The sequence below is a fragment of the Scardinius erythrophthalmus genome (genome assembly GCF_964197995.2).
Source record: "Scardinius erythrophthalmus genome assembly, chromosome: 19".
NCBI lineage: Eukaryota > Metazoa > Chordata > Actinopteri > Cypriniformes > Leuciscidae > Scardinius > Scardinius erythrophthalmus.
The window spans coordinates 34686266-34704438 of record NC_138239.1 but is presented as its reverse complement, the minus strand read 5'-3'; the positions used below and the strand labels follow the sequence as shown (position 1 = coordinate 34704438).

Genomic DNA, 18173 nt, shown 5'->3' with positions numbered 1-18173 from the left:
TGTGTTCTGAAGATGAACAAAAGTCTTACAGGGTTGGAACAACATGAGGGCGAGTAATTACTGACAGAATTTTCATTTTTGGGTGAACTATCCCTTTAAAGCTAAAATCTGTAGGACGTTAGCCCTCCAGGTGCAGGATTGAACACCCTTGTCTTATTCTGTCACTGCAGTGATCTGTACTATTCCTATTGTGGTCTAAGTCAAGAAGATATATAGATGCAAAAGCAATAAGTAGCAGTCGGTTGTTAAAATGTGGTTGTGCCTCAATCAAAAAACTAAATTCATTGTTCTAAATCATTCAGCTGTATGAAAATTATTCAGAGTATCAGTGTAATTATTCAGTGTATAATAGTTTTAACTGCAGTTCACCAAAGCCTAAAGCAGTAACTATAGACATCCAGACAGTGACAAATATTATATTATTGTTAATGATTTTTTGACAATCTACTACGTCATGCTCACATTACACCAGCGACGATTACTTCTTAATTGGATAATGGAGTAGTATAGTGAAGCATTTTAAAATAACAGTGTTTGTTTGTCATGTTAGTTGTGCCACTTGATGTCTTTAATAATATTGTGCTCAAGTTGTATGTTCATGTCTTATGAGACAGGAAAGATTTTAAATGTTTATGTATTGCTTATCTGACAAATGCTATGCACTACTCTAACAGAACACTTGGCCACCAAACTAAATACTGTGACTGGCCCTAAATGTGACGAAATGTTTGTAACATTACCCCATTTTGTTTGATTTCAACTTGTGTACTATTACTGTGAAACGTAGAATATTTGACACGGATCCAAAACTGTCATTTGACAAACAGATTGTTCTGATGCCACAATCGAAGAGGCCTTAAAGCTGCTGTTCCAGAATCACTAGACGAGTCACTACTGATGTTGACCCCCATTTTAGACCCAATATCACTGAAGTGACCAAAAGAAAGCTTTTTTTTTTTTTACGTTTCTACAGATTATTTATTAAATCTTGATTTTCTAAGTAATAAACAGTAAAACTGTACGAGTGTTGGACTGTTTTATGTGATACGATCATTCAGGATGTGAAACAAAAGTATATTATACATCATCTACAAAGTAAAGAAGAAACTGAGAACCACTAGCCAACTCATACAGGCATAAGATTTGAAATTTAATTTTTTTTTTATTGACATTAAGGAAACACAGCAGCTTTTAATAGGTTACACATGGACAAATGTAAATAAAAAGTAAAGCTGTAGTGTTTCTTAAGTTAAATTACAAATGTTAGGCTCAGACGTCAGTTTCCTTGATTTGGCCATTTATATGCGTTACTATCCATGGAGCTGAATCTCTCCGGCTGTAACTGCAAATACAACACAAACTGGCACTATTTAATCTTGATCGGGTGAGAATGTTGAGAATTACATTTTTTCCAGCATCATTTTAGCCCGTCTTCAATCGGTCAGGGAAATATATATATATATATTCACACACGAAAGATGTTCTGGTGTGTTTTGGAGGTGTCCTGACCTCAAGGAGGATTATAGTACAGAAGCTGTGCTTAATTTGGTCCAGTCTTTCAAAGATAAAGGGAGTTTTCCTCAAAACCCACTAAACACAAAAAACAGCCTGAAATTTTAAACCGAAACGATAAAGCTCCATTATGGGCATTTCATTTTTGTATAGCTTCAAAAGACAAACTGATTTAACAAATAACTAAATATTTAATATGGCCTCAAACCTGCCTATGAATGTTGTATTCAATTGATGATTAAGAATTAAGAAGAAAAGGTTTGGGCTGGTTAAAATACAGTAGAATCTACTTTCCACAGGGAAATGAGAATGCTTTTCATCATTTTCAACATTAAAAAGTGCGCGCATTACGCTGTTATTTTACCGATCACCATTTCTGTTTTCGCACCGTTGAGTTTAACGTTCTGCCGTTCACCACAGTGGCTTCCGATCCCAAAAGAGTCTCTTACCCAATCTCCATCTGGTCCCTTAGAGCCCGTTCAAACTGGGGCCACAGTCTAGTCTTATGTTGTTGTTGTTTTTCTCGTTTGGAAGTCAACACCAGGGCTTGCCTGTGGTCAGGGAGAGTGTCTCTGGTACACAAACAACACAGGACAGGACACCAAGGTGTTAAACACACGGTGGGAACCGTCCTATTCCAGCAGTTGTAGCACAAAGTCTTTCTGTTTGGGTGGCGAGGAGCTCAATTGAGCTGGATTTGAAGGTCCTCGCCATACTTGCGCAGATATTTGTCATGGTTGTGGTTGACGGACCAGAGAGGGGGCAAATGGCGCGGCTTCATGCTGGTCAGAAAGTGTTGTCGCCAGCAGCACTCCAGCTCCATCAGGCCACGCAGGCCGCGCTCGGCGTACGCCTGCACTACCTTCAGTCCATGTGGAACGTAACTCTCATTAAAGATCCTGCAAAGGTAGAAAAGACATCAACTTTCAGGACCTTACAGAACTCGAAAACCCCCCAGTCCAAATCTTCACATTCGTAAGGACATTAACATATGAATGCCAAGACAAAGATCTGGTGTTCAGCATTTTGGCCCGACTAGTTGTATCTGCACTGTATAGTAAGAAAACACCCAATCCCAAGTGTACCATTTTAACAGTTGCTTAATGTTTGTGCAATTACTGCCTCAGCAATCTGACTCAGTGCAAAATAAAACTGGTAAACATTCCATGGATTTACATTTAAGTGTCATTGTATGTAGTCAATAATTTTACCCCTTCTGTTGAGACCCCCCTGCTCCATAGCATAGTTAAAGATATGCTAAAGCCCGCCCGCACGTTGATCTGATTGGTTACAAGATAGTTTATGATGTAAGAATCACTGGCGATTTCAAACTGAGTTTGAGACGCTCTTTTTTTTCTCTGCAGTTTTAAGGAGAAGATACTCAGCAATGGTGTTGACTTGTGCATTTGCACATGGTTAGTCTTAAAGCATATTAAAAACACCACAGACAAATAAACATTAAAAACTTGATATTCACCACAGGGGGACTTTAAAGTAGGGACACACACTTTTGATCTAGAGACCAGGGTCTGGTTGCAATAAACCCCTTAAGTTAAAAAAACCCTTAAGGATATTTTGACATATTTCGAATTATCGAGTAATCAGATTTTTCCCAATATCGTATCAAAAGCAAGTCCTCATGGTTTTATTGAACAATACTGTTAAAATACATCATGTAATAGTATAGGCTGTTTTATACAACAGGAGAGACATATATGCATTAAAATATGCAATAACAACATCCAAATTAAGCAAGTCAGAACTTTAATTTTAAATCAATACCATTGGCTACTCGCGAACAATATCTACTTTGCCCTGTCCTCGAACACAGCAGTTATAACTGAGGTCTGGAAGAGTTTGGGTCGTGCTGCATTTGATACGGTAAAACTGAAGCCATTGTTACTGTTCGTATCACTGTGAATGAAGCGTAGGGATGACGTGATGGTGAGGAAGTTTTCCCACCGGTTAATCGATGTCTGACAACACTTAACACCGGTGTCATCGGGGAAGGGGCGCTAATTCAAAAGAGAAAGTAAAATGCGCACAGCCATTCATAATGGTGCGGAGCAGAGTGAGCGTTTTCAATCAATTCTTATGAAAGTTGAGCTTCCATAGGAATGAACTAAAAACGCTCCACGCCAGTGGAGATTCAGATATGGTAATGAGTCGACCATTCACAACAGACTGGGCCATCTGACTGACCAGATCAGAGGTGGGGTTTAGAGAGACCGAATCCTTGATTGAACAGTTTCAGACACTGTGAGAAAAGAGCTGATGCTGCAATGTATATTATGACTTTGGATGCATGTAATCCTATTGTCGGAGACCTCCAAAACAAAATTAGGAACCTTTAAAATAGCATCTTGGGGTACTTTAAAACTAATTTTAGCTGTTTGTTTTACATTTCTGTAAGACGGCCATTTCCTGTCTAAATGGTAAATGGACTGCATTTATATAGCGCTTTCACAGACCTATGGCCACCAAAGCGCTATTAAAACGACTCAGACCAACCACTTTACAAATATTTTATCCCCCTGCCTTCTGGCCATAGGTATAGGTTACTGATGTGTAGAAAGGCCAGGGCTGCGTTCCAGTCCACTTTTAGACACGCACTTGCGAACTTCCCTTAGCACTTCCCCTCGGGGGAATCCCTGCCGCCATTTTGAAGTGCGTTCCACTTTGTGAAGTGGACGAGGAAAGTTTATATGGACAGACCCTCGTTCCCTCGATTTTGACCGAGGGAGCGAGTCTACTTCATATGCACACTTCAGGCACCTATATGTCCCACAATGCAGTACGATTGTGACGTCCCTAATCTAATCACCACTACAACAAACAACTTAATGATATATTAATTCAAATTTTTTTTATTCAAAACAACCCAAACACACCTATATACATTTGGATGCTGCATTAAACAAATTCTTAAAGGGAAAAATAAATAAATCAACTCCACAGCTGATTCCAAGTGATCAAGGGCTTAGGACGTTAGTGGGCAGTCGTGCAACGTAAAGCAATGACGTACATCCGAGTGAACAAGACGGAGGGAAGTTAGCGGGTGAAGGGCGTAACAGAAACGCAGAACAGGTTTTGTTCCTGTCTCTATACGAGCTCTAAACACAGGGAATCGGCCATTGATACATCACTTATGCTCTCTTGTTGCAGTTTTTTTTCTTTTTCTGTGTGATGTCAGCAACTATTTTTGATGCTATTATGATATGTTGATAATTTAACATGTTATGCGTGTTTGTGTTTATGTACACATCTACGGTGGAAACAAATTTCCTCTCGAGGACAAATAAAATCTATCCATCTATTATGTGGGTGTTTTCTGGTCAAAATAAGCTATGGCAAGTAGACACTCGCAAAGGAATCTAACCTGGTTTCCAACGCTGCAGCTTTCTGAAGCATCTCCTGCGTGACCTCCTGCTGTCCGCTGCAGAAGAAGCTCTGGATGACTGCCAGGAGCTCCTCTCTCCTGGACTGGGGCATGCCGTCGCTGGAGCTGAGGAGAGCCCGTGAGGCCGAGCGCACCCGTCGCCGATCCGAGTCCTCCAGCAGCCGAAAGCCCTCCTCGCAGCCCTGCGGAGCGGAGTGATCATCGGCCAGCTGCTGCTTCAGGAGCCCGTCGTACACGTTTGAGGCCGCGTGACACGAGGTGCACAGCAGCAGTATGTCGTGCGAGTTGTGGTCCTTCATCTCAGCCGGGAAGTGGCGCCTATATTCGTGTGGGACAATGTTCTTCCTGGGTTAAAATGGAAAAACAACTGTTGAGATGACAAGTCCCACTTTCAAAACAAACTCGAGAATCACAGTAAACTAGAGTTGCCAAAAAGTACCGACTTCAGTACCAAGTTGGTACTGAAATTTTAAAAATGTGACACTGAGCACTGTTGAGCGGAATCGTCAACACTAATTGGCCATTGTGTTCATGCGCTCATCAAATATGTCTATGATTGGCTAAAATGATCAGCGCCTCAAAAACGTTGTAAATATACAATCCATGACGCTCTTCACCGAGCGCTTACACAGATACAGATACACTCGCTTTCAAAACACTTTCAAACACTCCCGTGCGTTGATCATTATAGCCAATCACAGACATGAGAGCACGTGAACACCATACGGCCAATCAGAAGTGTTTATGATTCCGCTCAACAGCGCTCAAAACGTCACATTATTAAAATTTCAGTACCGACTTGGTACAGAAGTCAGTACTTTTGACAACTCCACAGGAAACACGAGACAAACCTGATGTAAGACTCAGCTTTCCCGCACACCACACAGAGATTCTCCTTGGCTGTGAGGTAGTAGTCTTTCTGCGAGTCGGGACGCCCTGACGGCTCGAACAGCAGCCGGACAATGAAGGGATCTTCACTGACCAATTCTGAGATTAAATTATGTACAGATCACACTTTAATCAATTATATTAGACATTATACATAGGATAATTTTGAACCTGAATGCTGATTGATGAATACACTGTTCAGTCCAGGTGTTTTAGGAAAAAAGGTTGAACAAACTGCAACAATCAAACTCAACTGATTTTGTATCCTCCATATGTCCTGAGTAAGGAAAAAAAAGTCCCGAAGAATCCCATTAGGGGAAAGTTCTGAAAAAGACCCAAAAATATCCTATTCATACGCCTATTCATTATTTTTCTTACTTGAATAGGGTAAAAAAATTTAACCTTTAGATATCACCATGAAAATTACTGAGTTGATTACTTACATCAAGACAAACAAAAAATGTATTACAAGTTTTTTTAAATGGTTTGTTAACATGGACAAACGGTGCATAATCTAATTACAGATGTGCTAATTTGCATAAATACCACAACAGATCTAAACATTGGGTCTAGCCAGGTGAAAATGTCTTGTTGAATCTTGTTGACAAATAACAGTAAAATACTTAATGTTAAGGTCTGAATGAAACCCATTACGGCTACCCATGAGCATTAATACATAGAGGCAGGAAGAAGTACTTTAGAAACCAGCCTTTATTAATTTTTAAGAGATTGGGTTAAGGGTTGGGTCCGTGGGACTGTTTCTGGGGGACGAGTCTGAGGGAAGAACAGGAGACAATGGTAAGGAGAATGCAGAAGACAAAAGGTAAGTAAAATAAAAAGTGAATCCCCAGAAACAGTCCCACGGACCCAGCCCCAAACCCCATCTCTGCAATAATAATTAATAAAGGCTGGTTTCTAAAGTACTTCTTCCAGCCTCTATGTATTAATGCTCATGGGTAGCCTAAATGGGTTTCATTCAGACCTTAATATTAAGTATTTTACTGTTGTGTGTCAACAAGATTCAACAAGACATTTTCACCTGGCTAGACCCAATGTTTAGATCTGTTGTGGTGTTTATGCAAATTAGCACATACATAATTAGATTATGCACCGTTTGTCCAGCTTAACAAACAATTTAAAAAAACTTGTAATACATTTTTTGTTTGTCTTGATATCAGTAATCAACTCAGTAATTTTCATGGTGATATCTAAAGGTTACATTTTTTACCCTATTCAAGTAAGAAAAAGAATGAATAGGCTATATTTGGGTCTTTTTCAGAACTTCCCCCTAATGGGATTCTTCGGGGCTTTTTTTTCCTTACTCAGAACATATGGAGGATACAAAATCAGTTGAGTTTGATTCTGTTGCAATTTGTTCAAGGTTGACCCCCATTTTAGCTTAAAACGCCTGGAATAGTTCTAATACAGCCGTCTTCTCACTCTCTCCGACAAACGTCAGACTGGCAGTAGTGATGGGGAGTCCACTCTTTGGCTGTGTCTAAAGTCACTCACTTGTTTACTGATTCTCTAATCTCAATATAGTGTGTGACAGTTGAGTGCACTTTACAAGCAAGAAGTGAGTGAGATTAAGCGAGGAATTCAGATACTGATGTATTACACCGCATCAGAGAGCTGTCGCAGAAACGTTGTCACATATTTATCCTACATGTAGCTTACTTTATGTATTACAGTCTCAGCGAGTTTAGTTTATACATCGCTCCGTGCCAACCTGATTTGCTATAAATATAGATTTTCCATGTTTAACCTTGTGTTCAAACTAACCATGAATTAAGAATCTCACATCAAGAATAAACATCAATAAGTGTACATTAAGTGTATGTATAAATGGCTCTATGAGCGACGGCCAACTATATTCCTTAGCAACGATGGCATTCTTCAGTGAAAACTTCACTCAATATTTACCGAATCAAAGCATATGAAAATGGAAACAAAAATCTATGATTTCCTTGTAGACTTTCTAAATAAATACTAAAGATAGAATGACATAAAATCCACTTTTAGATAATATTTTTAAAGAATGTTTTTTCTTCTCTGTAATGATCACAGTTTTTGATATAAAAATAAATATTAACAAGCTATATATTTTGTTTTTGAGTTTCAGTAATTTCTAGCATGTGTCATTTTATTAGTTTTTGCTTTAAATGTCTTCATAGTTCATATTATGTTAAGTTCTTACATTTAGTTTTTAAACAATGAAAATGATAAATGTTGCCTTGGTAACTAGCTGAAATAAAATGTGTTCATTTTTTTTTAGATTTTTATTTTATTTCGATACATTTTTTTCAAATAATGAAAAGGTTTTTCATGTTTTAGTTAATACTTACCCTGGTAATGATAGCATCCACTGCCAAATTAAATATTTTTATTTTACATATTACATGTACTTACTATAGTAATAACAGTAAATTATACATAAATACAAGCAACTGACCATAAACAAAACCCTAATCCTAACTCAAACCATAGTAAGTGCATGCAAATTAATACTACTCAACACTTAATTGTATAATTACACTGTAACAAGGACATCTTAAAATAAATGTAACCCTTTTTTGGATCCTGGCCCACTTCAATATTACATTATTGTAAAAATAATAAATGGTTATGCTTTATTTTAAGGTCTCTTTGTTACATTATACATTTAATTACGGAGTAATATTAACATCCTATAGGGTTAGGGTTAGAGTACTACAGTAAGTACATGTAATATGTAACAGACACTGTAAAAGTTTTACTTCATTGTTATCATAAGCAAACTACTCTGTTACACTCTCATACTGCATTATTTACACAAGGTGAGGGGGGAAATGCATTTCGACTCTGCATTTATAATTTCCACATTTATAACATTGTGTACCTCCTATGCCCTTTTCCAGGTACCATTTTGCTTTCTTCTTGTCACATGTGCAGAGCGGCTGCCCGTCAGGAGCATGAAGGAAACAGTTATCATAGAGGGGGGATTTCCTGGATGAAGACAAAAAGCACATCAACAGTCACTGCATGTCCTAAAGTTTTGAACCAAATATCTAAAACATGACAAATTGTAATGCTTTGTGCAAGAGATTTGTTGTAGAGCTATTAATCACAGCCAAAATAAAAGTTTGTGTTTACATAATATATGTGTGTGTGTACTGTGTATAATTTACATATACACTCACCTAAAGGATTATTAGGAACACCATACTAATACTGTGTTTGACCCCCTTTCGCCTTCAGAACTGCCTTAATACGTGGCATTGATTCAACAAGGTGCTGAAAGCATTCTTTAGAAACGTTGGCCCATATTGATAGGATAGCATCTTGCAGTTGATGGAGATTTGTGGGATGCACATCCAGGGCACGAAGCTCCCGTTCCACCACATCCCAAAGATGCTCTTTTGGGTTGAGATCTGGTGACTGTGGGGGCCATTTTAGTACAGTGAACTCATTGTCATGTTCAAGAAACCAATTTGAAATGATTCGAGCTTTGTGACATGGTGCATTATCCTGCTGGAAGTAGCCATCAGAGGATGGGTACATGGTGGTCATAAAGGGATGGACATGGTCAGAAACAATGCTCAGGTAGGCCATGGCATTTAAACGATGCCCTATTGGCACTAAGGGGCCTAAAGTGTGCCAAGAAAACATCCCCCACACCATTACACCACCACCACCAGCCTGCACAGTGGTAACAAGGCATGATGGATCCATGTTCTCATTCTGTTTACGCCAAATTCTGACTCTACCATCTGAATGTCTCAACAGAAATCGAGACTCATCAGACCAGGCAACATTTTTCCAGTCTTCAACTGTCCAATTTTGGTGAGCTCGTGCAAATTGTAGCCTCTTTTTCCTATTTGTAGTGGAGATGAGTGGTACCCGGTGGGGTCTTCTGCTGTTGTAGCCCATCCGCCTCAAGGTTGTGCGTGTTGTGGCTTCACAAATGCTTTGCTGCATACCTCGGTTGTAACGAGTGGTTATTTCAGTCAAAGTTGCTCTTCTATCAGCTTGAATCAGTCGGCCCATTCTCCTCTGACCTCTAGCATCAACAAGGCATTTTCGCCCACAGGACTGCCGTATACTGGATGTTTTTCCCTTTTCACACCATTCTTTGTAAACCCTAGAAATGGTTGTGCGTGAAAATCCCAGTAACTGAGCAGATTGTGAAATACTCAGACCGGCCCGTCTGGCACCAACAACCATGCCACGCTCAAAATTGCTTAAATCACCTTTCTTTCCCATTCTGACAATCAGTTTGGAGTTCAGGAGATTGTCTTGACCAGGACCACACCCCTAAATGCATTGAAGCAACTGCCATGTGATTGGTTGATTAGATAATTGCATTAATGAGAAATTGAACAGGTGTTCCTAATAATCCTTTAGGTGAGTGTATAATATGTACATATAAATACACATGCATGCAAGTATATATTTAAGAAATATTTGCATGTATATACACTGTATATATAATTTATATTATATATAAATTTTATATATAAATAAATTTTTCTTAAATATACGCATGCATGTGTGTGTATTTATATATACAAAATAATTATACACAGTACACACACATTATGTAAACACAAACCTTTATTTTGTATGCAATTAGTCACGATTAATTCGTTTCACAGCCCTAGTTTGTTGTATTTTGTATTCTCAACTTCAAAACCATTTTGAAAGATTAGTCGTACATTTCATTATCTTTGGTCAGATGCATTTCTATCGTGACAAATTACAGGAAAATCTCCCAGTTCCCTCATTACCTGGCCGAGTAGCCGATGCCCAGTGGTTTGCGCTTGTTCCGCCGTGGGTCTGGAACTTGCTGGTCTCCAGACTCAGGACTGTCCACTGTGGACTTCCGGCTCCGCCGCCGCCTCTCCCCTTCCTCCCCCTCTCCAGCACTATAGCGCCCCCTAAAGGGCACATCCACCAGCCCCTGACAGCAGGCAGCCAGCGGGGCGAACACGGCGCCACCCTCAGCGGGCAGACGGGGCTCCAGCAGGTGCAGGAAGAGGGCTATAGAGATCTGGGCATCACGCGCTGCATACGTCATCTGGAGGAGACAGTATGAGACAGACATATAGTGCTAACACTTTACAGTAAGGTTCATTTGTGTAACATTAACTATGAGCAATACATTTGTTACAATATTTATTAATCTTTGTTAATGTTAGTTAATACAAATCCAGCTGTTCATTGTTAAATGTTAGCTCACAGAGCATTAACTAATGTTAACAAATACAACCTTAAATTTTAATAACGTATTAGTAAATGCTGTAGAAGTGCAGTTCATTATTAGTTCATGTTAACTAAGGTTGTTAACTAATGAACCTTATTGTAAAGTGTTACCAATATAGTTTGTAGAATTGTAAAATATGCAAAAGAATTGTCCACACGACAACTATAACGTCTGGTGCATAAGGCACACTTTACTGGAAACGCTTCAGGATTTTCAAAGTCATTATCTGATTGGTTGAACTCAACAGGATGTCCAGGAGACATGTGTGTATGTTCTTTAACGGTCCGCCTGAAAAATAAAGATTGACGCCAAACCCTCATGGAAGAGGAAAGCTGTTTACAACTGTGTCAATGAGCGTTTATCAGGATCAACTAAACACTGGATTTTCAAAAGCATGTAAAGATCACGGCATAGACTTTAAAAATACGTCCAAGAGTTTCACACACCGGTCTGTTATTGTAGGGACATCGGCATTAAATTTTCATGCCCCCAACCATCATGGAACAAAACGAACTGTGATTGGCTGCTTTACATGTCAGTCAGACGGCCTCTGGGCGGTCCTTAGCCAATGAAAGCTGCGATGGAGTCCAGACCTGCCATCAGTCTGTAGGTCTGACTCAAGCGTGCCGCACAAGCCCTGAAAAGTGAAGCCAAAGTGTCTCGATCGCCCCCCCCACCCCCCACCCCGGTGACTGGTCCTAGTATAGGTCATAAGCCCCGCCTCCCCGTGTTATTCAACGGCACGTGAGACCAACTAAACAAATTACACTTCAAATATCTTTTTTCCAAAGATGGTTTCTGTCATTTATTGTAGTTGTCATCACGCTGATAATTAATTAAAGACTCGGGTCCCGAGATCGCTACTGCGCAGACTCAAGTCCAAAGATGTCAGCGCCATATCGGGACACTGGCGGCTTCACTTCTCACCAATGGAAGAGAGCGAAGGGGCGTCATCCATATTTTTTCTGACTACGTGAGACTAGAATCCACCGTTTTAAAGGAGAACTCGGCAACTCTAGCGAACTCTAGTCACTTCTTTGCTGATTTTCCCTTTTGTTGTCGCATGTTTTCCCCACGAGCTCCCCCTACAGCTGTGGGGGGGTGTATATTTCACAACACGGTCGTAAAAACCTCACTTGCGGCGGCCTCCTCCCCCTCTCTACCGCTGCTCATGTGCGTTTGTTTTGATCGGAGCAAGCCAGCTGTATCGTGTGGAGCTGTTACCGAGGTGGGTAATCTGGTAATACATCATACATGTGTGTGTGTGTGCGTGTATGTCGAATTGCCGTAAAGCAATTCGTGTTTCACGCTCGTTCTCGTTCTACATTCTCGCTTCTCACGAGACTTCCAATTTCTATCTTGCCGGGACGGTAGTCCCCATGTTGCAACTTGCAAAGGTTGGTTTTCCACCTGGGAACGCTGGGGGGAGCGGGGAAAGTCAACAATATCACCAGAACAGGTTGTTTAACCATCCAAATGATTTCTAGACAGTTTTATTAAGTTAAAAAAGTTACCAAGTTCTCCTTTAAGAGCTTGAGTATTTAAATGCCAATTCACACTGCGACGACAGACGGCAACGGGTTTTGTCGGATCAGTGCGTTACCCGTTGGTGTCTGTTGGAGCTTGTTTTCGCTGATTGAACATGCCGAATCAACGTTAGGGCCGGTCCACATAGAACACGTTTTTGCTGTTAAAAGCGCAGAAATTATAACCGTATTTTTTTATGAGTTGACTGTCCCTTTAAAACTACGCTTTATCTCTTTGCTTTGAATGCATGTGCGGGCATTTCAAGTCCAGTGTGTGAAGTGTCAAGACGGGCCGCGTCTAGCAACTCACAGGTATCGCACACCAGTCGCGTCGCTTTCAGTTCTGGACAGCAGTCGAAAACAGTTACATCTAATCACCAAACAGGTGAAAGTTCACTTCAAGAGTGAACAGTGTTGATGAGCTTGAAGTGTTTGAAAAAAACAGAGCAAAGGGGAAAAGAAAGCGTGATCTATATTATTGTAGCTCTCTATACAAAGCAGAGGCTGTATAGAGCCTTTAATACTTTATTAAAGTCACAGAAAGACAAACGCTTTGCTGAAAAATGCAGAATTCTCAAACTTCTAACTTAAGAGTTCATTCATTATGTACATTAACAAAACTACATGCGAGTGGCGCTCTTTGGCGCGGCAGATTTTGAACATTAGTTGAACGTGAAAGTGAAATTTTGTATATGAAAGTTTTATTGCTTTTATTTCTGCAAAACAAAAGGCTGATCTGATAGGAAGTTGGAGCTGATGTAGGCAGTAGTTCTAAGTAGCCTGTGCAAAGAGGTCGAACTAAATGCCAATATGTAGTTTACGCAGAGATGTGTGTGTATATTTTATATGACAGACCTATAGGTTCAGATGTTTTGTTAATGGCATTTACTCCTGCAAAATAAAAAGGCTGATCACTTGCGCTTTGTGATTAAGAAGATTGAATGAATGTGTGTAATAGTTCTGGTGGATGAAGGGTCCCTCAAGAGCTGAAGCCCAGGGGCCTCTGATAGTCTTACTGCGGCGCTGGTCCCCAGGTGAAGTGTGTGAGACCGAGGCCGCGTTCCTCACCTGCTCCGGGGTCAACGCATCCGCCTCCCAGTCACTGCAGCGCAGCTCCAGAGATTTGTCCAGCGAGACATTCAGCAGGTCTGCAGCCAGAGACTTCAGACTCAAGCCGTTATTCAGCACCGCTTGCCTTCAACACAGTCAACATCACCTCATGTCACCCCAGAAATCATGACTTTTATAGACACCTGCCAACAATTACTGAACACTCAGCTTAAACAAAATTAACTGAATTGAGATTGATATTCACACTAACTCTACAACATAGACACAGTTACTGAACTGAATTGAGTCACTAAACTAAATTGAGCTGAATAAAGACACTGTTGTCTTCTGTAGAGCAGCTCATAGCTGGACTGAACTTATATATATATATATATATATATATATATATATATATATATATATATATATATATATATATATATATATATATATATATATATATAATTATATATTACATATAATTATTATATATTATATATAATTTTTTTTATAATATAATATACTTATTTTCCTGTTCTGTTATTAATCTGTATTGTATAAAGGTCAATTTAAATAAATGTGTCTTGACACGATCATTTATAGATAGTAGGGCTGCAAACTGCAGCGTTTGGCTGCCGCTCCTTTCTCCTATTTTGTTTGTTTGTTTTTTTCCAGGTTATATTATTCTCCGCGCCTTTACGGTTGCGATGTGGTTGTACCACTTTATACACATTGGACTGCTGTTTTTAATTGTGTACTCCACCCGGATTAACCTGCAACGTCTCACGGAAAATCAACACAATGGTTCGGCGGTGCACGGGGACTCCGAGATACTACGCTCACATAAATATTACTAATTGTTCGCATGTAAATGGAAAAAAAATAAAAGCAGAGCATATGTTTAATTAAAATCTTAGCCTTTGTGATTTTATAAATCGCGCTAAGCCATATCGCGTTCGGTTAATCGTGATTTGTGCAGCCCTAATAGATAGAGGCAGAATACAAATCTAAACTTAAAACAAACATATTTGAATTGGAGTATAAATTAGAAATGCAGTTATTGTTTTATTGTATTTCTGATTATTAATGTATGATCTGATGTAGAGCTGCACAGTTCTGGATAAACTGAGAATCATGATTTTTTTTGTTTAAAATAGAGATCATGATTCTCCCACGGCTCTGAATGGTCAACCAGACAAAATAAATGTCATTTACTAGAAGTTCTTACAAAATGTTAACTGTTAATTGGAGACTATTTAATAAATATTTAATTAGGTAATTAATTATTTAGAAAAAAAATAGTTTTGAATGAATGATTTAATGACTCACTCATAAATACTTCACTTGTTTCATTAATGGATGAATCAGATCTCTTGAATGATTCAATGACAAATACATTTAACGGTCACTTGCCGCCACCTACTGGTGTAACAATGTAACTGAAACAATCTTTGAAATCTTAAAAAAGGTGATTTACCTTTTTAAACCAGAACTATTAACTTTTTTCCCAGTACTTCTGTGATCATTTGAATACTTGTAACACATAAATAATGATACTGTGCCAACACAGATCTGAATGTTCGTTGTGATCATACTTGTCAAAGGTTTGATAGATAGAGCCGGAACGTTGACATCTCGTAATAAGATCACGTGGGTGTTCGAATCGAGATCGCGATCTTTAACGATTAACTGTGCAGCTCCTGTTTTATTTTTTAGGTTGTTTTTATTAATGCATGTTTGATGATGATGTAGAGCGCAATGGTCAGTCAATTAGTGCCCTATAAATAAACTGACTGGTTGACTACAACAGTAAATTAAAATGACTGCAGTATCAAACTGAGGCCTTACCTCTGTCTGAGGGCCAGGTAACGCAGGTCCACGGTGCAACTCAGAGTCAGACCATGATCGTGGGTCAGGCGTTTGCCATCCTCATAACATCCCACCCCGACCTTCAGCACACAGGGGTCAGACAAGACCCCCATGAGAGCCTTAGGTAGAGGAATCTGCGCATTACGAAACTTCAGCAGTCTGACCAGCATGCAGCGGCCGGAGAACGTCGCCAACTGGAGTAAAGACACCGCACAGGCCTTGCCTTTGACAGACACCTGGGGAAGCACACAACATCTAGTGAAGGAGAGCTCTGATGCTCCCAGGACAACACTAACATGTGGTCTAGGGCTGCACGATATTGAAGAAATATGCAATGTGCAATAACATTAAATAATGCGATATTCCACACGATAATGCTACAAGTGTGTAAAATAAGCTTAAATTATTGCAAGCCGTTGCGATATGCATATCGCGATACACACATTTGCAATATTTCGATAATTTCGATATATTGTGCAGCCCTTATGTGATCACATACAGAGCCATGCTTACACGCACGCTTTTTACCCATTCACAGTCCAGTCCCAAAACCGGATACACCGAAAGGTCCTTTTGAAACGCAGGCCAAAGCGTTTCCCACTCGTCCAGAGAACTCACGATCAGAGGCGGCACCTCTAACAGTGTTTGCGCACGCAGAAGCTTCACGGTCTGTGGCGGTGCAGGCGACTCTGGTGAGGGGGGGATTTCCACCTCTAGCTGGGCTTGTATGGGCTCAGCCGAAGCGGGGCCCTTGAGGGCCTTTCTCTTTTGAGTGCGGATGCTGCGCCAGAGGAAAAGACCACCGAGAGTGGCTCCTAACATAGTGGCCACTGCTGCGGTCCATGTGCTCTGCTTGGACATCGTTGCAGCTGCGCCAACTCCCACCTAAAACTGAAGATGATGACACTATTTCAGTAGTCCACTCCAGACAGTTTACTAACTATAAGGAGGTTTGCAACTAAGTGTCAACTAGAAGTCATTAGAGTATTAATAGACTGTCTGCTTAAAGGGTTAGTTCACCCAAAAATGAATGAATGAAATCTGAGAGCTTTCTGTCCCTCCATTGACAGACTACGCAACTACCACTTTGACTCTTCAAAACGGTCATGAAGAGATAGTCAAACTAATCCACATGAGTTGATCTGTTTAGTCCAAATTTTCTGAAGAGACTTAATCACTATATGATATGAATATCACTATATTAGATTCACATATAAACGTTGATCAGCGAACATAAACAAGCTCAACCGAACCTGCTTGACGCGCGAGAACAAACCTCTCGCTGAAGCTCAAATGTGATGCGCAACAAATGAGAAAAAAACTCGATTTTCTAATCACATCCATCATCTTTTACAACAAATTCTTACATTTGATGATCGATAAAATTCATTCAGAACCATAAGATGTAATCGATTAAATGAAATCGGCATCAACCAGATTCATTCAGTAATGAAACACCACAGTTTTTCGCTTGGAGATGTCAAACGTTTCATTTGTGAACTAGAACAAAAAGAGCGGACAATATTGTGTCTAAAAATTTAACTAACTCAATACTAACTTGCGCAACTGATTTTATACAGTAGTTTAGTTCAATAAAATTAGCAATTGTGCTGATATTCAGGAAAACAGTGTATTAATCATGAGGATAAAAATCAACAACTCATTGAGGGGCATTTTTTTGCCTCATATCTTGAATTTTAGTAGCATTTTTTTTTTGCCCCAAGCTCCCGTTTATTTCATTTACGAGCCCATGAATGAACATAAGCAATAGGCTATATTAGTCTACCATCATTTACTACAATATCAAAAGCATAAACTCAAAATCTTGATCTGTTTTTGTCGTTGTTGTTGTTGTTAACAGCACAGGCTAACACAAAAATTACAGCATTTTTATTGTAATAACTGTGATAATTTGGCAGAAACCATGCATTGCCTACGTTAGATTATTGCCAACACAAAATAATTAAGAAGTGTCATTAATTAGGCAGGTCCTTTGTCATAGTTGTGTTTGAATGGTTTTTACATAATTGTTTTATGTATCCTAAAAATCATTCAAACACAACTACAAATGACCTGCCGTATTAATGACACTTCTTAATTATTTTGTGTAGAATATATTACTCATTAAAAACCGATTGTGCGTTTGTGAAAACATTAGCAGCTACCAAACTAAACGCTATTTAAAACCAAGAAGCATTTCGACCCAAACTGACCTAACAGCGGTTTGATGAGGAGTTCACATCGCGTTCACACACCGATTTAATGACTTTAATCTCAGTGTGTGTGTTACAGATGTAGTGCTTTATTCTAGCGGATTGTTAGGACTCGCACATCTAATGAAATCACTATGTAACATGTCGTTTTCGTGTGAATGTTGCAGAGGGTTTACGTACCTGAAGACTGAATAGATGTCAGAATAATGAGCGAATATTACCATTCACTGTCACACACTCTTATGATGAACAGCTGCAGCGCTGCTTCTTCGCTGGTTTTATTTAATCAGCGCTCGCAGAAATCAACAGCGCCACAGCGCCACCAATGCTGGAGAAGCGCAACTGCCAATGTCTTCTCAACCGGAAACAAAAACCACAAACATTGTGCATAAAGAAAATTGAATGTTGTTTTGCAAACTTTTTAGCCATTTTTAATTCATTTTCAGAAAATAAACACAACATTTACACAATTA

The 18173-nt window shown here is 39.5% G+C and overlaps 1 protein-coding gene across 6 annotated transcripts; it reads right to left on the bottom strand.

Moving 5' to 3' along the window:
- Nucleotides 1-1022: 1022 nt before the first annotated feature.
- exd2 (exonuclease 3'-5' domain containing 2) lies at nt 1023-18024 on the bottom strand. 6 transcript variants are annotated; one of them, XR_014032177.1, is made up of 10 exons: nt 17881-18024; nt 16016-16378; nt 15467-15723; nt 13637-13763; nt 10567-10856; nt 8679-8785; nt 5764-5899; nt 4892-5257; nt 1962-2411; nt 1168-1342 (listed from the first exon to the last, which is right to left on the bottom strand). XR_014032177.1 is itself a non-coding variant. In XM_081394054.1 (9 exons), exons 2-9 carry the CDS (start codon nt 16346-16348, stop codon nt 2195-2197), a joined length of 1842 nt encoding a protein of 613 aa, XP_081250180.1. In that variant the 5' UTR covers nt 16349-16378; nt 17881-18021; the 3' UTR covers nt 1023-2194. The 6 variants fall into 6 exon arrangements, 4 of the variants coding, with proteins under 4 accessions (XP_081250180.1, XP_081250178.1, XP_081250181.1 ...); XR_014032178.1 differs by having other exon boundaries at nt 16001-16378; nt 17881-18017; XM_081394054.1 differs by having other exon boundaries at nt 1023-2411; nt 16007-16378; nt 17881-18021.
- Between the last annotated feature and the right edge of the window lie 149 nt (nt 18025-18173).

Coding starts and splice junctions, on each gene's coding strand:
- exd2 (XM_081394052.1), bottom strand. CDS start 16,348: ATGTCCAAGCAGAGCACATGGACCGCAGCAGTGGCCACTATGTTAGGA. Junction 10,857..13,636: donor ATGCGTTGACCCCGGAGCAG/GTGAGGAACGCG, acceptor TGTCTCCTCCAG/ATGACGTATGCAGCGCGTGA. Junction 5,258..5,763: donor AAAGCTGAGTCTTACATCAG/GTTTGTCTCGTG, acceptor ATTTTAACCCAG/GAAGAACATTGTCCCACACG.